The sequence below is a fragment of the Terrapene carolina genome, unplaced genomic scaffold (genome assembly GCF_002925995.2).
Source record: "Terrapene carolina triunguis isolate 2854851 unplaced genomic scaffold, T_m_triunguis-2.0 Scaffold192, whole genome shotgun sequence".
Taxonomy (NCBI): domain Eukaryota; kingdom Metazoa; phylum Chordata; order Testudines; family Emydidae; genus Terrapene; species Terrapene triunguis.
This window is the reverse complement of record NW_020664543.1, coordinates 2,529,236-2,541,457: the sequence shown is the minus strand read 5'-3', so window position 1 is coordinate 2,541,457 and position 12,222 is coordinate 2,529,236. Positions and strand designations below refer to the sequence as shown.

Here is a 12,222-nt window from a genome sequence, read left to right as displayed (position 1 = left end):
GGTGCCGTGGGCCCTGCTTGTTCCTGGGAGCTCCCCCCAGGCAAAATGACCCAGAAGCCAAAGAGCAAACGGGGCCCCTCGTCTCCCTGCTTTGGCTCGCGGGGTCGCCGTCCTCGGTGGTGCAGAAGCCATTCCGAGCTAGGAGCCAGTCCCAGCAGCTGTCCTGCTCTGAGACGCCCGTTCCAGCCACTCCGTCCCGTGGCCATCGCCGGCTCGATGCCTTCTCTCTCTCCCGTTCCCTCTGCCTGCAGCCGGGTTCCCCGCACACCCTGTTGGGCTGTCCCACGCTCTAGCGCCTTTCACTGGGGGCCGTTTTCCTCCATTTCCTGTCATTCCATCCCTCTCTGTCCCCCGGCCTAGTCATCGCTGCTTTGCACGTACCCCCTACCCCCATGGCCGAGCTCTTTTCACCTTTCCTCCTCCGGGGTCCCTGCAGCTCCCCGATCACTTTGGTTGCCTTTCTCTTGGCTCCCTGCAGCGCCAGCCTTGTGCCGCTGGGCGCCCTGGGCTGGCGAGGGGCCTGGCTCTGGCGATCTCGCGGTGGTGTTTTTACGGCAGTCGCCGTGGATTGAGCCGGCTGGGCTCTGAGTCACGGCTGCAGCCCCTGTGCCTCCCTGCTGCTTCCTCCAGGTAGAATGACGCTGTTTGTTCCCGGCGGCTCGGGAGCAGCATAGGAATAGCTCAGCGGCAGCTTGTCAGGTGGGTTCCTGGGGGAAGCGGCAGAGCGGCTGGCATCGAGCGCCCACAAAGCAAGCTCACAGCTTGGCAACAAAAGCCGCGGATGTTCTCTCCACAGGGGCCCCATAAACCCTCTGCATGAAGGGCCCTTGTGTCTGCCGTTGGCTGCTCTGGGGGCCAGCGGGGGCTGGATGGCTCTGCTGGGCTCCCTGCTTGGGGCAGGCTCACTCGGCGGCTCCAACACGCTGCCTCTCGCTTACCCTGGCCGCAGCAGCGATGCTCTGGGCTCCCCGGAGGGCTGGGGGGTGTATCACACCCTGCTGCTCCCTGGGCTTTCCTGAAAGACGCCGAAGCCTCCTGGTTGGGCCGGGGGAAGCCCTGGTGACTTGCCTGCAGCAGAGGGGAGACGCGGGGTTGGCCCTTTACCGGTACTCGCAGCACTTCTCTCTCCTCCTGGTGCTTTACTGCTTGTGGCCAGAGCTGGGTTCCTGCCAAGTGTGGGTCCCCGGCTCCTTTTCCCCCTCACCTGGAGGCGCTGGGCTCATCCACCCCCCGTCTCCCTGGGGCTGCGGCACCGTCACAGCCGGAGGGATATTTGGGAGGAGATGCCGGGCTGGGCCAGGCCCTAAGCGACAGGATGGCACCAGGAGTGTGGGGGGGTGTTCAGTCCTCCTCTGGGTGGGGCGTGAGAATGAACTGGGGCCTGCGGAGCCCTTCGAGAGACGGGCACTGGCTTCCTTCCTGTTTGCTGGGTGACGGGAGTTCTTGCAGCTCACCTGACCCTGAGCGTCCTGAGCCGGGGCCCGAGGCCGGGAACACAGCCTCCTAGCACGGCTTTCCAGCTGGAGGAACAGCATGTCCGATGCCCTGCCCGAATTCCTGCTGCAGCTGGGGCGTCTGCCCCTCGTGCGCTTTGAGTTGGAGGCCGTTCCCTTCTCCTTCCTTCCACCCCGACGTGATGCTGGCGGAACAGAACTGCGGCTGCGGCCAACCCCAGAGGTGGCTGCATCAGGGCCGTGCTCGGGCGCCCCTTGCACCTTCATGTATGTTAATCTCTGTTTAGCTGCTAACATCCCCCTCCCCCATCTGGTGTTCGGGGAGCGTGCGCCAGCGCCCTGGAAAGGGACCTCCCCACAAACAGGAGCCGGGTCCAACCCTGCCCTGCAGCCCCCCAGACTCGCAGCTCCCCCTGCACCCCGCCCCTCTGCTCCACAGCCTCCCAATGTGTGTGCAAAGGGAGCCATCCTTGGCTCCTTCGCTGAGAGCATCCTGCATGGACCCTGCAGAACCCAGGGGCTGCTGGATGAAGTTGACTCTGCAAGTAGAAATGTGGGGGTGGAGGCATGCAGGACCCAGAGACTCAGCAAGCGAATGGTGCCCGGAAGCAATCTGGGTGCCCGCGTGGGCTGCAGAAACCACTGCTAGTGGGGCAGGGAGCTGGGGAGCAGCAGGGGCTGCTTCTGCTCCTTGCCTCGGCCTCTGGGGAAACGGCCCTTGCTGGAATTACTTGGCAGGGCTAAAGCAGGATCCCAGCGGAAGGGACAGCGGCTAGAAATCCCCTGGGACAGGCCGGTGGGGCGCCCTGCCTGGGCGCAGCGTTGGAATACCGGCTTACCAAGGAGCGTGGAGGAGTCGCCATCACGGACCCTTCGGGGATGTTCCCCTAACAACACTGCTGTGGGATTATTTCAGGGCAGGTCCCTGCTATGAATCTGTGAATTATTGTCATGGCAACAGTGCGGAGCCGAGGGATCCAGTGAGTGCTAGGCCCAGGATTAGAGGCTGAGCCGGTCTGTGTGTGCAGGCAGGAAACACGTGCACCCAGCCAGCCTCGGGCACGCACATGCACACAGATGCACGTGGGCAGGCACGCGGGTGTGCGTACACAGACCAAGGATTTACGAAGCCGGTTAACTGCTTCCTCAAGGGTTGTGTAAACTGGCCCAAAGGGCAGATCGGCTCTTTCGCATTGTAAAGTGTCTCCTGCCCCCGATCCCAGCGCCTGGTGGCCGGGGTTCGGCTGTTCTTTTTGCTTTCTTGGCAGCGAAACCAATTGTGACCGGTCCAGTTGTTCTCTCTCGGTCTTTTCCAAATGGGCGCCTCTGTGTTTAGCAGGCGACAGGGCCCCAGGCCGGCGCCCCCTTGGCCAGGGGATGGGTCCTAGAGCAATTGGCCGGCAGCCGCCTGTCTGCGGTGCGGCAGTGCCCCCCTGTGGGCGATGGGAGCAATGCAGCATCTCCCCACTTCCCTGCTCCCTCCTGGGCTGCATTTGGGGTACTCTGCTCAGCGTCGAGCCCTGGCCTTCAGCTGCTGTTCACGGCCACCGTGGGCCACTGGCTGGGCTGGGGCTGCCCTCCGGGGCCAGCTGGGAAGCCAAGGGGGTGTTGTGTACAGCCAAGGGCACAGCGTCTGGGTCGGGAGGCCTGGGCTGGGACTATTTTTTGCCTCCTCACACAGTGTATCCATGGGCCCTTCCCGTCAGAGGCGGCTCAACCCCTGCTCTGTCTACACTGGGGTCAGCGCCGCGGGGCTCCCAGCTCTGCCATGGCCGGGCTCCCTGGCGCAGCTCCCTGGGTTTGTTCCCTCTCACTGTCTGGCCCCCGGCCCCGCAAGGGAGACGCTCTGCATTTGTCGCCTGCCCCCCTAATCTCTCCGCCCCCACGTTTGTCTCCCCGCAGACGGCACCCCCCTTAGCGAGCTCTCTTGGTCCTCGTCACTCGCCGTTGTGGCGCTTTCCTTCTCTGGTCTCTTTACCTTCATCTTCCTCATGTTGGCCTGTCTGTGCTGCAAGAAGGGAGACATTGGCTTCAAGGTAAATGCTCCAAAGAGGGGGTCCGGTCCCAGCCTGGCTGGGGCGGGGGGAATGTGGGATGAGGGTCCCAGCCTGGCTGGGGAGGGAAGGAGAGGGGGGGGTCCCAGCCTGGCTGGGGGAGGGTATGTGGGAAGAGGGTCCCAACCTGACTGGGGGGGGGGGAAACGAGGGGAGGGGGTCCTAGCCTGGCTGGGGGAGGAAATGTGGGGAGGGGGTCCCAGCCTGGCTGGAGGGGAGAGGGGACCAGCCAGCGAGGGTGCTGGTGGGTCTGGTGCCTCGTTAACCCCTGGTCATGGCGTCTGTGCCTGGGCCCGTGGAGACTTGGGGCCCTTCTCCTTGGCCCACACTAACAGGGAGCTGGGCCAGGCCTGGGCAGCTCAGCACCACACACTGGCTGTGCCTGGCTCCGGTCGCGTCGCTCTCTGGCCAGGCCTCTGCCCTGGAAATGCCCCTGGTGCCCTGCTGGGTGGGAGGGGCCGTGACCTCCCCGCACAGAATGTGCCCGAGGAACAGTTTTCTCTGTTTGCTGGGATTTTTGTGGAGGCTCGCGGCGCCCGGGCGGGGAGGGGGGGGCTTGACCATCCCGCGGAGCCTGGGGAGGAACAATGAGGCAGCTCAGCCCCCCACGCTGCCTATATAGGAGAAGGGAGAGGGTTTGCATCCAGCCCGGACGCTGCCCCATGGCCCAACAAGTCCCGCCAGGGAGGAGCCCCAAGCGTGGCGCAGCAGCGGGCCCCCAGGCACCGTGAGGCTGGTGGCAGCTGGGGCGGGGCGGGGCAGGGGAGATGCTCGCCGTGTCCTGTCTGATCACGGAGGCAGCCGTCAGGCCCGAAGGGCTGTCTGGGGCACACAGCCAGGTAAAGGGAGGGCGCCCGTGGGCCGCACAGAGAGAGCAGGGCCATGGGGCTGGGACAGGCCTCTGAGGAGGGATGAGAGAGACGTGGGGCGGGCTGAGACCTTTGGTGACACGGGCGGAGCCTTGGGGGGGCTGGAGTCTCTCCCGGCCCCATGTGGGGCTGCCTGGCCCTTAAGCTCACGCTGCAGCAGCTTGTGCATGCCTGGGTCAGGGTCACACACGCCCGCTGGGGTGATGGGCGATCTGGCTACTCCCCTTCCCCGGGGGTCTCCCCGGCCTCTCCGTTCTCCGGGGATGGGGCTGCCCGCTCCCTGCCCCGAAGGCAGCGCTGGGGAGTGGGAGGGCGCTGGTGAGGGCACGGGGCGGAGAGCGGCTCTCCTGCCCAGCCCAGCGCTCGGCAGCCGGCCCCAGAGAACATGGGGGGAGGCGGCTGAGATCGCACCCTGGGGGACTGGGCAGTAGCCCTGACGGGGGGGGGGTGCGCTCCACTCGCTGGGTAGGGGTGCTTGCTGACAGGGGGCTTGCAGCTCTAAGGGCTCAGGGCCGGGGCTCTGCATCAGACACGCGGCTGCGTGGGGAGCAGGTGAGTGGGCTTGGCGGAGCCGCCGCTCGGTGTGGGCGTAATAGAAACCGGGTGGCTGGCCAGCCCCCAAGGCGCGCCAGGCGCTGTACAAACACACGAGGGGCCCAGGTGGAGCCCACAGCCTGACAGACCCGTCGGGCGTGGGACGTGAGGAAAGGGAGAGAAGCGTGTGAGGCAGGGCGTGCCAGGCTCCTCACGTCTCTTGCAGCGCCGTGGCGTGCTGAGGGGGGGCAGAGAAGCTGTGTGTGTGGGGGGGTGCACGGGCGCGCTCAGCTCTGTGTGCGTGTGCTGTGCCCACGTCTGCCCCTGCCGACCCCCTGCCCTCTGCTTTGTGCCCGGGCCAGGAGTTTGAGAATGCCGAGGGAGAGGATTACGTGACCGAGTTCTCAGTGCAGGGCTCCCCGGCCACGCAGAATGGCCCCGAGGTTTATATCCTGCCCCTCACCGAGGTGTCGCTCCCCATGGCCAAGCAGCCAGGGCGCTCAGGTAAGCTGCGCGGCGGAGCGGGGCCGGGCGGCTGCAGTTCCCGAGTGGATTGCAGCTTCGAATCGTGCTGCTCCCTGGGAGCCTTCGTGGCGTCCCCCTGCCAGGACAGCGCTCCCTGTCCTGATCAAGGAGCGGGGCCAGCGCCCGTCATGGTCACTGCTGCCATGTACGCGGCGCTCTGGGGGAGGGAGGCGGAGACTCTGTGACCACGGCCAGCAGCCCCTGCCCATGGCTGGCTCCGAGGATGCTGCCAACGACTGCCTGCAGCCCCCGGCCAGGGGAGCAGAGCTGGCTGGGGGCTGTTCTGCCCCGAGCCGCTGGCACGCAGAGCGTTGCCTGGCACCTGCAGAGGGCGCTCTTGGCCCCTGCCTGGGGCGGGGAATCCCGCGTCCTGGCCCGTAGCTCAGTGGCACCACCTGGTGGACACACCTGGGATAAAGGGTTGCTTTGGGGGGAAAGCGCTCCCTGCGGTGGTGCAGGGATCACAGGAGCCCAGACACATGTCCCGGGAGGAGCTGGTCTTGGCCCATTAGAAAGAGGGGCAGGAGGGGCAGCTGGCCCTGGGGGCTCTGTCTCCTGGCCTGCAGCCCCCTCTGACCAGCATCCCTCAGGCCTTTTCTCCAGCACCAGTGCAGGGGAGCAGCCCAGGTTGACCAGCCCTGGTGCTGAGGGGGCTGGGAATAGCGCTCCGGGCCGGGCAGGCTGGGGAAGGGAAGGCCTCTGCCACAGCCCTGCCCTGGCTGGAGGGGGAGCTCGGACCCTGGGCAGGCAGGTCACACTGGGCTCCTGTTCTGGCACAGGCCCCTGGAGACACAGGCGCTCTCTGAGCTCATCCCACGGCCCCAGATTCCTTCCCTGGCGCTGCCCCCCCCGGCCGTGGTAAACAGGCCTGTGAGTGGGAGAGGAATTCTGAGCTCGCCGGGCGGGGCGAGGAGCCAACAAACGCTGCCACAGATCAGCTGCCCTCACCCCCTGCCCCTCTCCACTGCTGTGCCGGGTGCTGCCCCAGCTGATCTCACTGGGGCTTGGACAATGGCCCCAGTGTCTGGCGTGGCCGGAGCGGTGCAGGGCGGCGCGATGCTGCCCAACAATGGGCCCATTGCTGCCCCCCGTGGGTCCGGAATGCTGGGATTCCGCCGGGGAGGGAGGGAGCGAGCGCTGGGCGGGAGGAGCGTGGGGGCTACATCCCCGATGCCCCGGAGCTGCTGTCTGGGTGGTTGGGCTGGGATGCAGGGCGCCTGCTCGCTCTGACTTCACCCCCCTCCGGTCTGGCTGCGGGTTCCTGGACCTCCCAGCTGGACTGGAGGAGGAGGGGCAGCCCCCCCCCCGCTGCCGCCTTGGGGAGAGCTCAGCAGGAAAGGGCTGTTCCACTGGGGCAGACGGCTCCCAGCCTGTGGTGGGGAACGCCAGCGGGGAGCGGCTCCTGGACATGAAGGGGCCACAACTGGCACCTGCTGCCCGCCCGGGGGCACTAACCGACTCCCCTGGTGTGCAGCTCCGCCCAGCGCCGTATCGCAGGGTGTGAGGGGCTGGAGCCTCACAGGGACAATGCTGCCAGGCTGTGCCTGAGCCCACAGCTCTGCCAGCCGGAGCCCAGGAGACAGCACCGCAGGGCCGATGGATGAGCACCATGAGGTTGCGCGGGGCCTGGCGCCGAACGGCAGCAGGGGGCGAGCTGGGCGCGGCTGGGAGACGCGGGTAACCTGGCGGGCGGGCGGAGCCGGGCGCGGCTGGGAGACGCGGGTAACCTGGCGGGTGGGCGGAGCTGGGCGCGGCTGGGAGACGCGGGTGGCCTGGCGGGCGGGCGGAGCCGGGCGCGGATGGGAGACGCGGGTAACCTGGTGGACGGGCGGGCGGAGCTGGGCATGGCTGGGAGACGCGGGTAACTCGGCGGGCGGGCGGAGCTGGGCGCGGCTGGGAGACGCGGGTAACCCGGCGGGCGGGCGGAGCTGGGCGCGGCTGGGAGGGGCAGGCCGCCGGGAGCGCTGATGCCCAGCTATCTGGATGTGCTCTCTTACAGTGCAGCTGCTCAAGTCCGCGGCTCTGGGGAGGCACAGCCTCCTCTACCTGCAGGAGATCGGCCACGGCTGGTTTGGGAAGGTGAGCACGTCCCTCTCTTGGGGGGGCGGGCTGTGCCCGGGAAGGGCTCCCCGAGGGACGCCAGCTCAGGCCGGGATTTGCCCTGGCAGTGGGGTCGTGGAGCTGCGTGGGGGGGGGGGGGCCCTAGAGCCCGTGTGGGGCTGAGTGTCTGAGCACCGGCTGCTCCAACTCTTGGCTCCCCAGCTGGGTCGGCTCAGCCTCTCGCCCCCCAAACTGCTGCGCGTGAGCGTTTGGGACCCTCTGTGGCTCTGGCGTCCTTGGCCAGACTGTCCCATGCGCTGCCCCGGGGCCGTCCTGGCTGGGGCCGTTGGGCAGGGGTGGGGCAGGAAGCCTTGGAGCCTGGGGAGGTGGGTGCCGGTCTCGGGAGGGGAATGTGCCCCTGCAGGGAGAGAGGCGCCCATCTCTGGGGAAGGGGTGTGCTGGGGGGAGGATGTGGGGATGCAGGAACAGGGAGGGGTGTGGGGCAGGGATGGGGTAGGAAGGGGGTGAAGGGGAGGGGACATGTATGCCCCATACAGGGGGAAGTGGGTTGAGCAACAGGGGCAGGGTGGGAATGTGGGTGCAGAGAGGGGACGTGGGGGTGGGGAGGGGACGTGCTGCAGGACGTGGTGCCGTGGCACAGGATGGGGATGTGGGCGCAGGGTGGGGACGTGAGGGCAGGTAGGGGACGTGCCGCGGGGCGCAGGACAAGGGCGCAGGGCTGACGTGCGCTGCCGTCCCTAGGTGTTCCTGGGGGAGGTGAACTCGGGGCTCAGCAGCACCCAGGTGGTGGTGAAGGAGCTGAAGGTGAGCGCCAGCGTCCAGGACCAGATGCAGTTCCTGGAGGAAGCCCAGCCGTACAGGTAGGCCAACACAGCGCCCGCTCTGGCCCCGGTGTCTCTGCCATGCAAGGAAAGGACTCCCTTGCCCCAGGGAAGGACTCTGGGGATGGCCCCAGTGCTGGGTCCCTCCCTGCCAGTGTGGAGCCAAAGCCTCTGGCGCTCTGCTCCCAGGGGTGCCTCCCCTCTGCAGCTGAGCCGGCAGCGTGGCACGGAGAGGCCCTTTCCCACACTGGCCATCCCTGAGCCGCCATCTCATGGTCACTGCCAGCCGGGCCTGTCCTCCAGGCTCCGGTCACGGGCAGCACGTTGGGTCTGGGCCTAGATCAGAGCAAACTGGTCCCTTCCCAAACCATCGCATGAATCAGCCCGTCTGTGTCTGGCAGGAAACTCAGGGGGGCCAGGCAGGACTGAGGGGCGGCTGAGCTGGGCGGGAGTCCTGGACTAATCCAGGGGGCTGCGGGTTGGGATGGAGGGGCACTGACAGAGAAGTGTGTCTGGGGGGACAGGGGGGAGCTGGGGGGCGGGGGGTTGGGATTCAGGAGCATTCACAGATCTGGGGGGCATGGGGGAGCTGGCCTGCAGTAGCTGGGGGGGCTGCGGGTTGGGATTGAGGCGCATCGACAGATCTGGGGGGGCTGGGATTGGAGTAGAGTCAACTTTACACTGCAAGATGAACAAACACCCTATTGTTGTGGGTCCTGTTGGGGCGGCTGGCACTTCCCGGTACCCATTTGTTCTCTGCCCTGCCAGGCCTGGCGTGGGGATGGGTCACAGAGAGCTCCTTGCTGCCCCCAGAGACGCATTGTGCGGTCTGGGTGACAAGGGGAAAGCTCTCTGAAAAGGTTTCTTTCTGCTAGCCCAGCCCTGGGCTCCCCGCACACAGCTCTGCCGGTGCCCCTCCAGCCCGACCCGCAGCCCCCTGGCTGCCCCAGGCCAGAGATGACGGGTAAGTTGTCCCAACCCTGCTTCCCCGGTTTGAAATCTCCATTGCTCTCTCCCCTCCCTGCGCAGGGCTCTCCAGCACACGAACCTGCTGCAGTGCCTGGCCCAGTGCGCCGAGGTGACGCCCTACCTGCTGGTCATGGAGTTCTGCCCGCTGGTACGTCGCCTGCTTTAAAACCCTTCGCCCCCTTTGGCCCTCTCCTCCACTTCCCCATGCTGGGGCTGGTGCCCTGCGGGTTCACCCAGGCCCAGCTGCTGCCGCAGGGGCTGAACGGCAAACGCCGTGTCCAGAGCCGGTTATTTCAGGCCCCGCGTTAGCGCGCTGGGTCCCGCTTGCCCCCCAGCGTTGGTGAATCTCCGCTCCCCACAGCTTTGGGGCTGGCTCATTTCCTGTGCTGAGCCACAGGTTCAAGCGAGGGAGATGCCAGGGGTGGGGACGCCTGCCCCTCGTTTGGTAGCAGGGTTAGTGAGTCTCCAGGGAGCGAGAGAACACGGCTGGGGTCTCAGCGAGTGCGGCTCGTTCTGGGGCCCACCTCCGCAGAGCCCTTCGCGCCGGCTCACAGCCACGGCAGATCCCTGCAGGCTGTGAATGGGGGTCTGTAGTGTCCGGCGCTGGCAGGCTCCCCGTGCGGCTGGGGCGATGCGGTTCACGCCGGGGAGCCGGGATCGCAGTGGGTTTGCCTGCCTGCCGGCATGGGGCAGTCCCAGCCTTGCCGGGTTTTCCAGACCCCTGAGCCCCATGTGGGGAGAGAACCCATGGGGGGTGTTGGTGGGCATGTGCCCCCTGTGCCACGTCCCACTCCCCAGGCGGGTGTTTGGAGATGGCCCAGGCATTGCCTGTGGCTCGTGGGCAGGGGACTGGGGAGGTATATACACCCCCCCTCCCCAAACCGGTTTTGGGCCAGGCCCTCTGCTCTGCTCCATCTCTTTCCCTGCCCTGACGCCCCCTCGCTCCCCTGATGCACTCAGCTCTGCTCCCGGCTGCTCCCCCCTTTGTGACGGTGCGTGGGGCCCTCGGGGTCTCCCTGGGGAAGGGCGGCGCGGGGCCACTGAGTGGGGAGGGGCTCAGAGACCTTGACACCGGCCGGCGGGGTCGTGGCTCAGGGCCGGTGACGGCTGCTGCTCCCGTGACAGGGCGACCTGAAGGGCTACCTGCGGAGCTGCCAGGTGGCCGACTCCATGGCCCCCGACCCCCTCACCCTGCAGAGAATGGCCTGCGAAGTGGCATGCGGCATCCTCCACCTGCACAGGAACCACTACGTGCACAGGTAAGGCTGGGCCGGGGGGGGAGGGGGCACCACAGACACTCCCCTGCCCTGCCTGCTGGGCCCTGAGCATCGCCCGCCCCTGCCACCCAGCACCCATGGCTCCAGAAACCGTGAGCTCCCTGCAGGATATGCACCCTGGGGTGGGAGGAGAGCTAGACACTGGGTGGGGAGGGGGACCAGGGCTGGGGGGGGGCAGGAGTGGGGACTGGGGCTGGGGGAGCAGGGGCTGGAAAGGCTTTGTAACTTCCCCAGTACCCTATGCAGCCTCATCCGACCGCCTCCCCATCACCAAGGCTCGGGGCCCCCTCAGGTGCTGTCCCCGGGTTTGCTGGGCCCGTGACACCCCTGGGCCCAGGCTAGGAGCAGAGACTGCAGTAAAGGTGCTTCCCATGCTGAGGCCTGGGAGCTGGCGACCCCCCGCCCCAGCACGTGCAGTTAGAGGACATGGGCCAAGCAGGAAGAGAGGCTGTCAGTGGGTCTGGCCTGGTGTGGGGGGGTGGGGTGTCCAGTCCCCTGCCTGGCATGTCAGGGGGCAGTGTGCGGGGGGGTCCAGCCTAATGGGGGGGGACGTGGGGTTGGGGGCATGTCTGGTCCCCAGCCTGGCTTGTGGGCGGATGGGGTCGCATGTGGCTTGCCCTATGGCTCCTTTAGCCGGTGGTTTTCCACGCCCACCCGTTGGCTGGGGGCCGAGAGGGTCTCACCCCAGCGTAGCAGCACAGCATGGCACTGCCGCTCGCCCAGGACTCCGGGGTTCCTCTCCTCAACCCTGGTCCACCCGCCGCCCTCTGGCTTCTCCTCCCCAACAATATCCTGGTGCTGAGTGAGTTGCACACGGAGACTCCAGCATCAGTGATTTTGTTGAAGAGGGCGAGCGCTGGCTTCTGGGGCCGTCGGATCCTTCTCGCCTGCCACAGCCTGGGCCCTGCGCCAGCGGGCGCTGCACAGAGCCTCGGGCGGGGCCCTGCCTCGCTGCCTCTGCCTCCCAGCGCTGCCCACAGCCCGGCGGGTAACCGGTGCCCTCGGCGCTGCTCTCCAGAGGCTCTGGCAGAGGCAGTTCCTGGGTGCCCAGTGCCTCCCCGTCTCTCTTTCATGCTGGTGAATGGAGCCTGGTGGGTCTCTCCAGGGCAGCAGCAGGGCCAGCTGCCCGGACACGTCCCCTGCCCCCGCGGGAGCGGGGGTCCCTCGGGGGTCCCTGGGGCAGTTCAGACCCCCTGGCCCACGCACTCCTGGCCTCTCTACTCAGCCGCCAGTCGGCGCAAAGCGCTGCAGCGAGTGTGACACGTGAGCTGGGACCCCCCAAACTCATCTCGCACGGGCCACTGTAGCCGTTAGTGGGGACGACTTTAATCCCGGCCGAGCTGGGCTGAGTTGGGCTCGAACCAGAGCCACCAGCGCCGTTAGTGGGGACGCCTTTAATCCCCGCTGAGCTGGGCTCGAACCAGACACCTGCAGCCTCTGATCCATGCCTGGTGTGCGCCAACTCCCCACGGGGTCCTGCCTGGGTCACCCCCCCCCCCCCCCCCCCCCCCCCCCCCTACACACACACTCTCACTCCCACCCACCCCCGCACACATATACATACACCCTTGCTCCCCCTCCACCTATACACGCCCCCCTCACCCCCTCTACACACAGACACACACACACACACTCTCACCCCCATCCCCCTACACACA

General features: G+C 67.2%; 1 protein-coding gene across 1 annotated transcript in view; it reads left to right on the top strand.

The window, feature by feature from the left end:
• The first annotated feature begins 3,389 nt into the window (after positions 1 to 3,389).
• Positions 3,390 to 12,222, top strand: part of AATK (apoptosis associated tyrosine kinase) — an 18,987-nt gene continuing 10,154 nt past the window's right edge. The window contains exons 1-6 of the mRNA XM_026654626.2: positions 3,390 to 3,490; positions 5,274 to 5,415; positions 7,436 to 7,515; positions 8,239 to 8,357; positions 9,348 to 9,435; positions 10,413 to 10,546. Of these exons, the coding sequence (XP_026510411.1) occupies positions 3,446 to 3,490; positions 5,274 to 5,415; positions 7,436 to 7,515; positions 8,239 to 8,357; positions 9,348 to 9,435; positions 10,413 to 10,546 (608 nt within the window). The 5' untranslated portion in view covers positions 3,390 to 3,445. The remainder of the gene's footprint in view (positions 3,491 to 5,273; positions 5,416 to 7,435; positions 7,516 to 8,238; positions 8,358 to 9,347; positions 9,436 to 10,412; positions 10,547 to 12,222) is intronic.